This window comes from Pterocles gutturalis, unplaced genomic scaffold (genome assembly GCF_000699245.1).
Source record: "Pterocles gutturalis isolate BGI_N339 unplaced genomic scaffold, ASM69924v1 scaffold30404, whole genome shotgun sequence".
Classification (NCBI taxonomy): Eukaryota; Metazoa; Chordata; class Aves; order Pterocliformes; family Pteroclidae; genus Pterocles; species Pterocles gutturalis.
In genome coordinates this window covers 61986-74373 of record NW_010129289.1, presented here as the reverse complement: position 1 = coordinate 74373, position 12388 = coordinate 61986, and the positions used below count along the sequence as shown (strand labels likewise).

At 44.5% G+C, this 12388-nt stretch overlaps 1 protein-coding gene across 1 annotated transcript; it reads left to right on the top strand.

Annotated features, from left to right (window-relative positions):
* Positions 1 to 408: 408 nt before the first annotated feature.
* On the top strand, positions 409 to 10463 carry KCNK17 (potassium channel, subfamily K, member 17; the record flags this gene model as incomplete). Its single annotated transcript, XM_010079895.1, has 4 exons — positions 409 to 523; positions 6293 to 6459; positions 7025 to 7193; positions 10168 to 10463. Coding segments are annotated over 4 exons (747 nt in total), but the record flags the coding sequence as incomplete, so codon positions are not given.
* Positions 10464 to 12388: the final 1925 nt, after the last annotated feature.

Sequence of the window (12388 nt, the reverse complement as noted above, 5' to 3'; positions counted from 1 at the left end):
AATTTGCAAGTTCATGGTATGTTCGCTGCTCTGGTACTTCTGCCATTAGAATATCCCATCTGGAAACATTTTCTTTTCCTAATGAATATGTTGTAAGGCAGTCTTAACTATCAGGCTAGGCTTTCTCTAGGTAGCCCTTGCCCTCCAATCTCTTCCATATGATCTACCATGTGCATGTTCCACTTTCTCTTATTCTATAGATGCCCTTTCCTTAGGAACAATACACTGGCTTTTGGCTTGTCTGACCTCTCAGTTCTTTGGTCTCTAAGGCACAGGATATCCTCTATTAAAAGGGGAAACAACAGAATCAGTAGTTGTGGTTTGTGACTTTACCTGCCAGCACTGGAAATGCCACCTGAACTTGCCATCAGGGGGTTCGTGGGATCTCACATTCTTGTCTCTTTGCAGGGCATCATCCAAGCCTACAAGAGTGGCGTAACCCTCCAGGGAAACACCACTAGCCTGGGCAGGTGGGACTTCAGTGGGTCTTTCTTCTTCTCCATCTCTGCAATAACAACCATTGGTAAGAGTTCCCTGCTCACAGGGCTGCCTCGTAGGTGGGAAAGGAGTGGGAGCGAGGACCTGGATGGTCAGATGCTGCTCCAGCTCTGGAGCTTGTCTGTCATGCAGTAGGTGGGCAGCTGTGAACTCAGTCCTAGAAATGTTTTGCCAGTGCAATAATGATCTCTAATTAGTTAATCAGCTCAGTATGTATCCCTACTGGGTTACACAGCTTTTGGGGTCTGAACTCGTATCCCTTTGTGGTGCCTGTGCTCTCTCAGAGGTCCAAGGTGTATTCTTCGTTAAAATAAGCTTTTCCTGCCACAAGGAGAGGGAAGGATTTTGAAAAACTCTTAATATTGGCTGTTGACTCTTTGGAGGCTGTAGATACAATTATTCTTTCTTACTGCTACCTGTATGGGATGAGGACCTGCTTGTTGAGGTGAAAGTCAAACAGCTGGGTAAATGGAAAAACTCATCTGAGTCAAGTTTCAGCAGCAGAGTAGTGCAAAGCCATGAAGGAATGGCAGAAATACAGAGAGGGGGTGGAAGCAAGAAAATGTATTTAGGTACAGTGTTACTTAAGGCAGATGTTATTAATTATTGTCACTGCATGTCCCCAGTCCCCAAAACTATTAATAACTTGCCCTGGCATGTTTTTCTTACTGTGTCACCCATCTTAGAAAACCCATGAGGGGACAGTATGTGGAGGGATGGTTGTTGAAGATCAAAAACCCTCACGAGTTCCCTGATTTGTGTGGAATGTGTTGGCTCCCTTCTATTTCAACTACCTTATAGATTGAGAATTTTCTTTGTGCACCCAGGTAGAGAATTCTTTTGATTTCTCTGATTGCTATTGAAGATAGATTGACTTTAGAACATTAAGCCCCAAAACAAGAGCTCAGAGAGAGGGGTGGGTTGGGTTTTTTTATGGGGTGGTGGGGGGATCCCCAAACCTTCCTGACTCAGTGCATCTTTCTGCCCTGCTCTTTTGCACAGGTTTTATCTTGGTTGGGAGCTATGGTTGGCGTGCTGTACTGCCAGGGAGGGGTTGTACCAGACGATGGCAGTGGAGGCTCATCAGACGGGCTGCGCAGGCTGTGGGTTTCCAGCATCCAGCCTGGGCAGTTCCAGCCTTTGGTACAAAGCAGCATCTGCTCGAGGTGCTTTGCTTGCCTCTAGTTAATCCTGATGAGTTTCTAAGCTCTCCGAGTGACTCTGTTTTACCACAACCTATTTAAGTTCGCCACAGTCAGGAAGAATCGAATTTGTAATTTTTAAAATACGAGGGGGTTTGGTGATGTTGGCAAGAGATCTAGACTAAACCTTTCTGGCTGTTATTCCATGAAAGCCTGAGCTGCTCTTTTTCCTTTTTCTTTAAGTGAACTCCTTGCCCTGATGGCTGGGGATGGGGGGGAAATTACTTAGGGGAGAAATAAAAAGAACGCAATTTTACAGCCCTCTGTCATTGTATTAAAGCTGATGCTGTGGCTCTAGGGACTCGTTCATGATTTTTTATTTGTGGAGTTGACAATGCTGTACAAGTCACTTCTATGCAGAGAACTTAAGACAACTGGGCCTTTGATGCACTGATTTTTTCCCTGCCCTGCGGCAGCGGGCGGAGCAGCTCTACAGGCTCGGCCAGGTGGGATGTGGCACAGTGGTCCATGGGAGGGGACTGCTGGATGTGGGGATGGCATTTGCAGCACCACACTCTGAGCTGTCTCCTGAGCACTGGCCAGTTTGGGCTGCTGTCCCGACTGCATGCCATCTCTAAGGCCACCACCCAGCTTCCCGTGCGTACCCAGTACAGATATAACAAACAGAAGAAAGCTGCAGGACTCATCCCAAGGGTTTTTTCTGGCCTTTCACTCACTGAAGGAATGTGCAACCAAATTTTGCCGTTGTCTGGAACTTCATAGGGATAAAACTGTTAACTAGCTCTGTGCAAATGTGGGTTTCAGCCCATTAGCCTTAATTATCGGTCTCTGGTTCATCACAGCACCGGCTAAACTGAATAGTGATGGGCACCTCCCACACGCATCCTGGTTCAACCTGCCCGAGTCCAAATGAGCTTACCCATAACAGACACAGTTCCTGACATTCTGCCACCACTGGCTTAATTTTGGGGCTTCTTCTATTGATGAAGCTGCGATGCCAGTACAAGTACTGGGGCTGCTGGGGCTCCCGAGTTCTGTTTCTGTCTCCAGCACAGTTGGGACACCTCAGCAAAGTCATCCTCCATGGGTGGATGGGTTGGAAATGACTGTGTGTTCCTGTATCAGGTGTTCTGAGCTTGGTGACTGTGTCCTGGGACAAGTCTTGGTGGCTATAATGTGAAATCTCCCAAGAAGCTTTGAGAAGCCAAGGACATCCGTGTGTTTTGTGTAGCTCGTGCTCATGGAGACATCCAAAAGCATGAGAGGGGACAGGAACCCCAGACTTCTTGCTGATACTCGGTTGAATGTAGGTGGTCCCAAATGACCTTTGAAAATCCTAATGCTTGTAAGGCTCATAGGAGAACTCGGGTTTCCTGGGACCTCGGGAGGTCTCTAGTGCAACCTTGTGCTTGAAGCAGCCAGCTCTGAGGTCAGACTGGGTCACGGAGGGCTTCGTTAGGGACACCTTCCAGCTGAGCTGGGCCCATGCTCACATCTTCAGGAACCAGACAAACATATCTTAAGGCTCTGTTAGTAATTGACAGGTTTGTTTAGGGTTTTTTTCCCCCACTTGGTCTGCTGAATTATAAGACATCTTGTCTGTCTAAACTGAATTTTAATATTTTTTTCTCAATGCAATATTTGAATTTATCATGAACAAAAAGTTTAATTGAGCCCAGATTAAACCATTCAGGTTACTTGTAAGGAGCACAAGGGAAAGAAAAGTCTTCCTCCTGTGCCCGGGAGAAGGGGATTGTGGCTCCCTGCACCCCAACTGCCAAGAGGTTCTAGCGCTGGCACCCCTCATTGCCCAGTGGCCTGTGGATCAGAGCCCTGGGTGTTAGACACCTGCCTCCCAGGCTTCGCTGAGCGTCTGGGTGTTCAAAGCAGAATACTGTCAACAAGAACATTCTGTAAATTTGGGATTAGGTCATCCTGGGGGAGGTGATGGTTTGTATCCACTCGGGAGAATTAAACCAAATCTCCCCAGATATGTGTTTGAATGCTCAAGCCACTAAATTGCTGGTTAGAGAAGCAACTGTTCCTCTCGCTATTTTTTTTTTAAATCTAATTTTATATTTTTTTTTCACCCAGATGAAATTATTTGGCGAGCTTGCAGATGTCTTTCAGCTTCTGAAAGATAATTTTTTTTTCATTCTAAGCCCTTTTTGCTTCAAATGCTCTTTCACGTCAGGGCAGTGAGAACGGGAGCCAGACAAACCTCCCATTGTGGGCAGCAGGAAGTCCCAGTTGCCTCGGCTGAACGGGGGCCACTGGGAGTAGGATGCTGCCTTGGGAATGAAGGGATCTTTCACTGATCATCTGTCAACCACACATCGCTCTCCCCCTCTTAGCAAGTCTGCTGAGCCTCTGAATCCCTTAGTACAGGGATGGAGTGGGCAAGCAGGAAAACAAAACTGAATTTGCTTAATATAGGTAACAGAAGCACTTGAGCTAAAGCATGTGGATAGGAACAGTTAGAAAAAAAATTAGAAAAAATTTTGCTTCTTCTAAAGAAGATTAAATTACGTTGCCCTTTATTTCAAAACGAGAGAAACTCTACAGGCATTTCATCCGTCTGCTTCAGTGAAAACTCTTAGACTTTGACCTCTGTGTAGGTTTTGGTGAGATCTTTTAACGTATAGCCCACGATGGTATAAGACACCAATTGCCCTCATTGCATTTACTGAAGAGGGCAAATTGTCCCATTTACCTATTCCTGCTTGAGTTTTGTGACAATTGAGGATTATATACAGCCAGGTTGGCATCTGTTTGCCTAGTCGAAAGGCAAGGGTCATCAGCCAGATGTCCTATTTGATCAAACATTGCATCCTCGCTAAAAAGCTAAAGGGACATGGCTTTTTGGCATATTTACAGCAACTGCTTACTGAGTCTTCAGGAAATTGTCTTGAGATGCTGAGCCCAAGGGAAAAGGGAGCCAGATAAATTATGTGCAAAGCAGATCTGGTGTTTGGTGTGCTGGGCTCACAATACTCATTGGACCTTCTTACACCATGGAATTTGCTGTTTAATTAAATGTAATGTCCAGCTTAACCTTAGATGCTCTCCAGTTGGCACTGTGTGGGATCCCCAAAATCCTGATGGCTGCTGTGCTTCATACAGTGACCGGGATCATGGACCTCTCTTCCTCTCTTATCTGATGGTTTTTCTCCAGAATCTATGTAACCTGTAAAGCTAGGGTAAAAAGAACTGCCTAAGCCATTACACAGTCTTTTAAAATTTGACATAGAAGAGAAAGAAGGAAAAAAAAAAAAAACTACAACAAAAAAACCTTGGGAATGGCTGTCTGCAAATGTACATGACTCATGTTTGGACTCCAGCCCCACAGTAAATGTCCCCCAGCTCTTTCTCCTGGGTCCAGACTAGCCCACCAAACACCCCAATTCCATAAAAGAGGAAAAACTTGAACCAGTCCACTGAAATGTGACACAGCCAGTGTGAAACAGATTACATGAGATGCAAATCCCTTCATTTCACTTGGGTGGGATCATCTGCCAGCTGCCCTTGCCTGCGTGTCTCGTTTATCACACCGGTCAGTCTAGACATGGGGAGAGCTGGCAGGAGTCAGCAATGACATGGGGGGGAGAAAAAGTGCAGAAACATTGTGGAGCTGCTCATCAGTGAAGGGCGTGGTGCTGGAATTAAGGCGGCTGTACCGTCTTAATTTAACCCTTTGACTGTATTTCAAACCAACTTCTAGTTACGTAACAGCATCCTGTTCTTTCTGGGGCATGCTCTGCCCCCTCCCAGGGACAGGCTGCTGGGGCCATTGCTTTGGAGATACATTTCGTGTTGCCACGTGTTTGTTTTTTTTAAATAAAATATGGGGAATAAAGACAAATATTGCAGCAGTGATGTTGAAGCCATGGTGGTGTAAGGATGCAAGCAAGGCTGTGCTTGTAGGGCAGTAGCTTTTATTAGATGAGTTGGAGGAAAAAGGCAAAATTTAAAACACTTTTTTTTTTTTCTTTAGGTCTGAATTTGAAGTCTTTTACTCAGGTTAAATATAAATTCTCCAGGTTTATTGACTCTAGACAAACGTTTTGACAATTTAAGCTTAAGGTGTATTTGGTACTTATAGAATCATAGAATGGTTTGGGTTGGAAAGGACCTTAAAGATCATCAAGTTCCAACTTGTGGTGGAAAAGAGGAGTATAAGCAAGGAGGCAGTGGTGAGTTCACCAGTCCTGTGGGACAAAGGGAGAAAAAGGTTGTTGTTATAATTAAAACACTATTGTTGTGATTCAGAGACCATCTGAAGGCCATGCAGGATCATTTACCAGCAAGCCCCATGCCAACAATACTTCCAAAAACTGAACTAAGCGGAAGTTTTGCATTTATGTCCAGGCAGGACAGTGGGTAGGGGAGAGGAAATTTGCTGGTAAATGGAAAAGGAACTAAACAAAATTGGCAGGGAAATAAATGTTATTTTCCAGCCTACAATAGGATATGACAAACAATGAATGTAACTTACAGTTGTTTATAAAAAAAAGTTCTTTTGGATCAGTGACCTTCTCGTCTAATTTTTGTAGAAGGTGGAGGTTCATCCCTTCACGGGAGGAGGGCAGGCAGAGAATATTTTTAGATTTAAGACCTCATTCCTTCCCTAGGCTATGGGAACCTGAGCCCCAGCACTGCAGCTGGTCGGATCTTCTGCATCTTGTTTGCGCTCTTTGGGATCCCCTTGAACCTTGTACTCCTGAACGAAATCGGGCAGCTGATGCTGTTGGGGGTTCAGCATTGTGCCCATCGCCTAGAGGAGGCGTTTCGCTGGCAGGTAAGCAATGTGGACAAGTATGCTTCACCATAAAGTTCAGGAAAGACAGAAAAAAGCATTGCCTGGTGTTTGGGATCCTCTGACTCACAAGGACAGCCTTCCTACCTGTTTGGCCAAGAAGGCAGTAGTACTCAGGAATAACTGGAAGCAAATAAATTTAGTTTATGACAGTGCTATGAGATGTCAGATAAGGTTGTTTATTAATTGAGGGGACAACCGTGATGAATGGCTTCCCCTACAACAACAGAAGTGCCAGAGCCTTAGAGCCATGCACAGTCCTAGAATATCTGGTCTATCATCAATCATAGTTAGAAATGCACGTGTATGTTACACGGGAACAGCTGTGGAATGGGCTTTAAACTGTCATGAATTTAGGACTCGTGAAGGTGATGCCCAGCGTGTGTTGACTGGGAGAGCCACACCGTTTATTCCAGTGGAATGTCATGAATGTTTGTGTGTTTTTATGGAGTCCAGCATCATCTTCAACCAGAAACTGAGCTGGACTTTCCCTGCCAGCCTTCTTGTGACAGTCTCTTCTTTTTTTCTTTTTTTCCTGTTTTACTAGAAAAAAGCTTCCCTGCTGATTAAGACCTGTGCTCTGGTAACTGGCTTGTTATTGTTCCTCCTGCTGCCTCCCTTGTTGTTCTCTGACAAAGAAGGCTGGTCTTATGAAGAAGGCTTCTACTATTCCTTCATTACCCTCAGCACTATAGGGTTTGGAGATTATGTGATTGGTGAGTAGTTCACGTTTCATTGCTTTCACCTACTAAACATCAAAGCCAAACGTGTGCCATCCAAAGCTCCCAACCTGGCAGTTTTACACCACTAGCAATCCACAGACCTGATGATAAATATGTTGTGGTGGGCATTTGACAGGTTGGAGAAGAGATGATTGCTGAGAAAGCAATGCCACCTGTGGAAGAACAAAGAAATTGTTTCCCAGTCAATCAGTGATCTTCCATCATTCAGATGATCTGTCCCTTGAATGACTACACCACCAGGCTGGAGTGCTATGGTTTTAATCACAGCAGTGGCTGATGGTCCAGTGGTCAGAAATTAGCTTTAAGCAGACGCTACTCAGCATCACCATTAACAGACAGTGACCATTTCCTCTGTCAAAAGCCCAGACAACTTCTTTCTAAAAGGCAGCTTAAGTCACTTAGGTGTAGACTGTCAGGCACCAGGCACAGCCTAGTTTTGGTTGCCAAAACCCTTTGCCAGAGGAAATGGGTTTGGACCCACGCCCGATGCATTTGCTGAAACACAGGACACACCTTTTTGATAAAGACTTTCTCATTAAAAACAAATTGATTATAGAAACAAATGCACCCTTGAATCCCTGGGAGGCAGACTAAAAAACCTTATTGCAGATTCTTTGTTTTCTTTTCTTTGTAGTGCTTGCTTGATGCTTAGACAACTTGGTAGCAGTTAACTTAGGACTTATCTATGGAATCCTAAAATGGTTTGGATTGGAAGGGAGCTTAAAGATCATTGAGGCCATGGGCAGGGACACCTCCCACCAGCACAGGTTGCTCAAAGCTTCATCCAGCCTGGCCTTGAACACCTCCAGGGATGGGGCATCCACAGCTTCTCTGGGCACCCTGGGCCACTGCCTCACCACCTGCACAGGAAAAGGTTTCTTCCTAATATCTAATCTAAATCTGCCCTCTTCCAGCTTATACCCGTTACCCCTTGTCCTGTCACTACACTCCCTGATGCAGAGTCCCTCCCCATCTCTCCTGTAGCCCCCTTTCAGCACTGGAAGCTGCTCTAAGGTCTCCCTGGAGCCTTCTCTTCTCCAGGCTGAACAACCCCAACTCTCTCAGCCTGTCCTTGTACAGGAGGTTCTCAAGCCCTCTGACCATCTTTGTGGCCTGAACTTGGTCCAACAGGTCCATGTCCTTCCTGTGCTGAGGACTCCAGAACTGGATACACTCCTCCAGGTGTGGTCTCACCAGAGCATAGCAGAGGGGAAGAATCACCTCCCTTGACCTGCTGGTCACGCTTCTTTTGATGCAGCTCAGGACACGGTTGGCTTTCTGGGCTGCAAGATATAAGACCGGCTATGGCACTTGGATTTGAAGTGATCGAGTGGTCCCTACCCTGTTTTATTTAGTAATGCTGATGTAGCTTCTCTTACTGGCCCCTGAAATTGGTTCATTTACACACTCAGTAAGCCCTTTTATTGGGACACAGGGGGCCAGGTAGGTCCTAAATTGATTCTGATCTTTTCATCCCCAAGACTGCACCTATCAGATGGTCTTTGTGAATTAAAGCATACTTCTTGGAAGCCCCAAATTGCTGTTCCCTCTTGTTTTAATTTATTATTTAGAGGCAAACAAATTTTTAATCCTTTGAATTTCTCATCGGTGAAAGGTCCTTGTTTGAAGGATGACTGTAATACTCTTCCTGGTTGAAGTTCACCTTGATGTAGAAAGCCAGCCCAAAGAGTAGTTACCACAGAAGTGGTTGGTAGCTTCCAAATATTTATCAGTGGCTTAGTGACAACCTCAGAAAGTCCTGTGGTCCTATTAAATTGAAAACACATACAATGTGTATTATAGAAAATGTAATAATACCAAGTAAATGGATGTAAAGGATTGGCTGTTTAATATGTCTCCACTGACCAGTGGCTACTTATGACATTTGTCATGGTTTTACCTCTGGCTAGTAGCCAAACACCACAACAACTGCTCGCTCACCCTCTCCCCTCCCAGGGATGGGGGAGAGAATTAAATGGGCGAAGGGAAAAGAGACTTGCGGGTTGAGATAAGAACAATTTAATAACTAAACTACAACAAAACTGAAAGGAATAATGATAATAGTAGTAATATATACAAATGAGTGATACACAGTGAAACTGCTCACCACCCAATGACTAAGGCTCAGCCTGTTCCCTGCTAACGATCCTGGAGCAGGGAGAGTCCTGAAACCGCAATCCTGGAATGGAGATAAGAGCCCGAGCGTCCAAGACTGAGAGCTGACTAAGAAAGCAAGATAACCCTGAGAGAGAGACCACCCTGAGAGAAATGACCTGGAGCAAGAGAGCACTTCCAGACAGAGCCTCATTTATATGCTGGGCATGATATGCACGGTATGGAATAGACCATTGGCCAGTTTGGTCTCAGTCCTAACCCTAAAGTCGAATCCTGGGCTGGTTCCTTGGTGTTCCCTCCCAGCTTCTCCTGCACCTGCAGGCACTGGCACAGCAGAGAGGCTGGAAAGTCCTTGACTGTCCTGGCAGCAGCTATAAACATCAGTGTGTTACCAGCTGCTTTCTCAGCACAAATCCAAAACACAGCCTCTTACTAGCTGCTATGAAGAAAGTTAACTCTGTCCCAGCTAAAATCAGGAATTTGCTTCCAGTGATTTGTGTCCTGCACCTGACCTGTGTTTGTAGGGGTATCCCAGCCTGCTTGACATACACAGCCCAGCCGCTTCGGAGGGCTGAGCTCATTCCTTTGCTTTGCCTGTATTCTTATGAATATTACTGCTGACAATAACTTAGCACATAGAAGCCTCTTTGCACTAAACATTGTGGAAACACAACCAAAAATATGGCTTTGCAGCGACGGGATGGTGTACCTGTGTGGTATATAGAAATCATGAATATTAGGTCATATTTCCACTGTCTTTGCTTGACATGCAATGTCTCCTTTGAGGCACTCTTGATCCAATCTCAAAATGTTTTGGATGATTCTCTTGTAGGGATGAACCCAGACCGCACCTATCCACGCTGGTACAAGAACGTCATCTCTCTGTGGATCCTCTTTGGGATGGCCTGGCTGGCACTGCTTATCAAATTTTGCATCAACTTTCTAGAGAGCTCCAGTGACTTGTGTCAGTGCAACAAGAAGAGAACAGAGATGGCAGAGGACTTAATGGATGGCGACAAAAACAGTATGACAGGACTTCAGGATGTGGAGATCTGCAATGACAAAGGCACCAAACCAAAAGGACCAGATGAATCTCACGCCCACACAGCTCCTGCAGAAGCACTCTAGGGAAGCTTGCTTTATTGAGTTTGAAATGCTTCTCTCCTGAATTGAGCAATGATAACAAAAGGTTTCATTTGCAGCACCACCAACAATTACTAACGGGATTCTTAGCCCAAAGTAGATTTACAGAGATATTCCCTACCCTTCCACCTCAATAGATGAGGTCAACTTTGACATCCATATGCAACACTAGCTGTTGCTCTTTTCTTTGCATGCAAAGTTCTTGTAGTTTCTAATTGTACATATGGCATATTGCAGATACCACAACTAGATAAGCAAGTGCCATTTAATGCAGGAAACAAATTGCTAGAAGACTTAATGAAAAGCAGTATTTAAAGCCACCTGGCAGCCACTGCAAATGTGCTCTATCACCTACGTGCTTGTGCTTGCCAAAGGTGGTAACGTGCTTTTGCTCTCTGGTTATTAGTCCACGGGTGGCAAGGAGGCAGGGCTTGTAGAGGTGAATATTAGAAACAGATGATTCAATTTTTTAAAAATAAATTTCTACATCAGAGGTCCACTGATATTAAAAAGAGACTAGGCAGTCAGGCTGTTCCTGACTCCTGACTTGTGCAGGATCGTCCTTTGTAAAGTATCATACAGACCAAATGCCATCAGCTGAATGTGACAGTTCATTTAGATAGATTTTTTTATTTTGCCACGTCTTGGTAGCCAAAAAAGGAGGACTAGAGGCAGTTTTAAGTGCCAGTGGTTCCAACATCATCTCATGGCCAGTGTTAACAAGGGCTACTTTAGTCTAGAAACGGACTGAAGCACTGTGATCAGATCATTCTGATGAACTTCTCATGTCATAAATGAATAGTGCGTCTGTTCTAGCTACCATCATTCATATAAGCACAGCTATCTTTTGATCTGTGGAATACCAGACCTGCTTATTTGGCCTTTGTGTCAATCATTAAACGGATCTGTTTTTTTAATTTAATTGCATTAAATTCTCAGAAATCTTTTGCTAAATTATGCCATTTATAAAGGCCTGACAGAGTCTAACTCCTACTGCCATTTATATACCTATATCTAATCTTCTCATTTTCTTATTCCTGTTGTGCTACTCACATCCTAGAGCATTAACTTTGCAAACTTGACCATAGCAGTAAAGCAGATCGAAGCATTTGGGTGAGCCTTCAGCTTCTGCATTGGACCAAGATTCCGCATGGACGATGGAGAGAAGACTGAAAACAGAGCCTGTTGGACTCGGGAATTAGAAATAGAGCTGGATTCACCCAAATGCTGTGAGTGAAAAGTTTACAGCCTTCAGGAACACAAGTTGTGGAACATGTCTTGTGAAAAAGGTATTTCCAGAGTAGGCCAGTCTGAGTGTTGGTATGTGGTGGAACTGATTACAGGAGAAGATGCAGGAAAGGAATCTGCTGGTTGAAATCTAGTCTGTCAACTTTTTGCCAGCCTTTTTGTCATCGGCCTTTTGCCAGCTCCATAGTAACAAATGTTGTCTCAAATCCTGTTTCAATGGGCAGCGGAGATAAGAAAGGGAGGTAGGGAAAATCTCAGGTCATAGTTGGGAAACTGATGCGAAATAAATACATTACAATTTTTTGAACGTTGGGTGATTTCTTTAACAGCCTTTAGCATAAACTTTTCTGTTTCTTCTATGTTTTGTCTTGTTTATTTGCAGTGATGGATACACAGTGTAGGTTTGACTGGTGTTCATAATGGGCTGGCCTGCAATAAGACCAAAGTGTATCGCAGAATCTGGATGCCCAGAAGGTAGTAGGAATTTCTACCATCAAAGCGTGGGAATGACTAGATCTACTTCAACTTGAAGTGTCACAGGCTTTGGGGACTTCTACCAGCTCTGCTTTTTGCTGCGAAGGCTTAGCTTGCAAAGAGTTTCTTCTTTTCCATTTGAATGTCTATTGCACTGTAGTATTTAATTCATATTCCCATGGATTTGT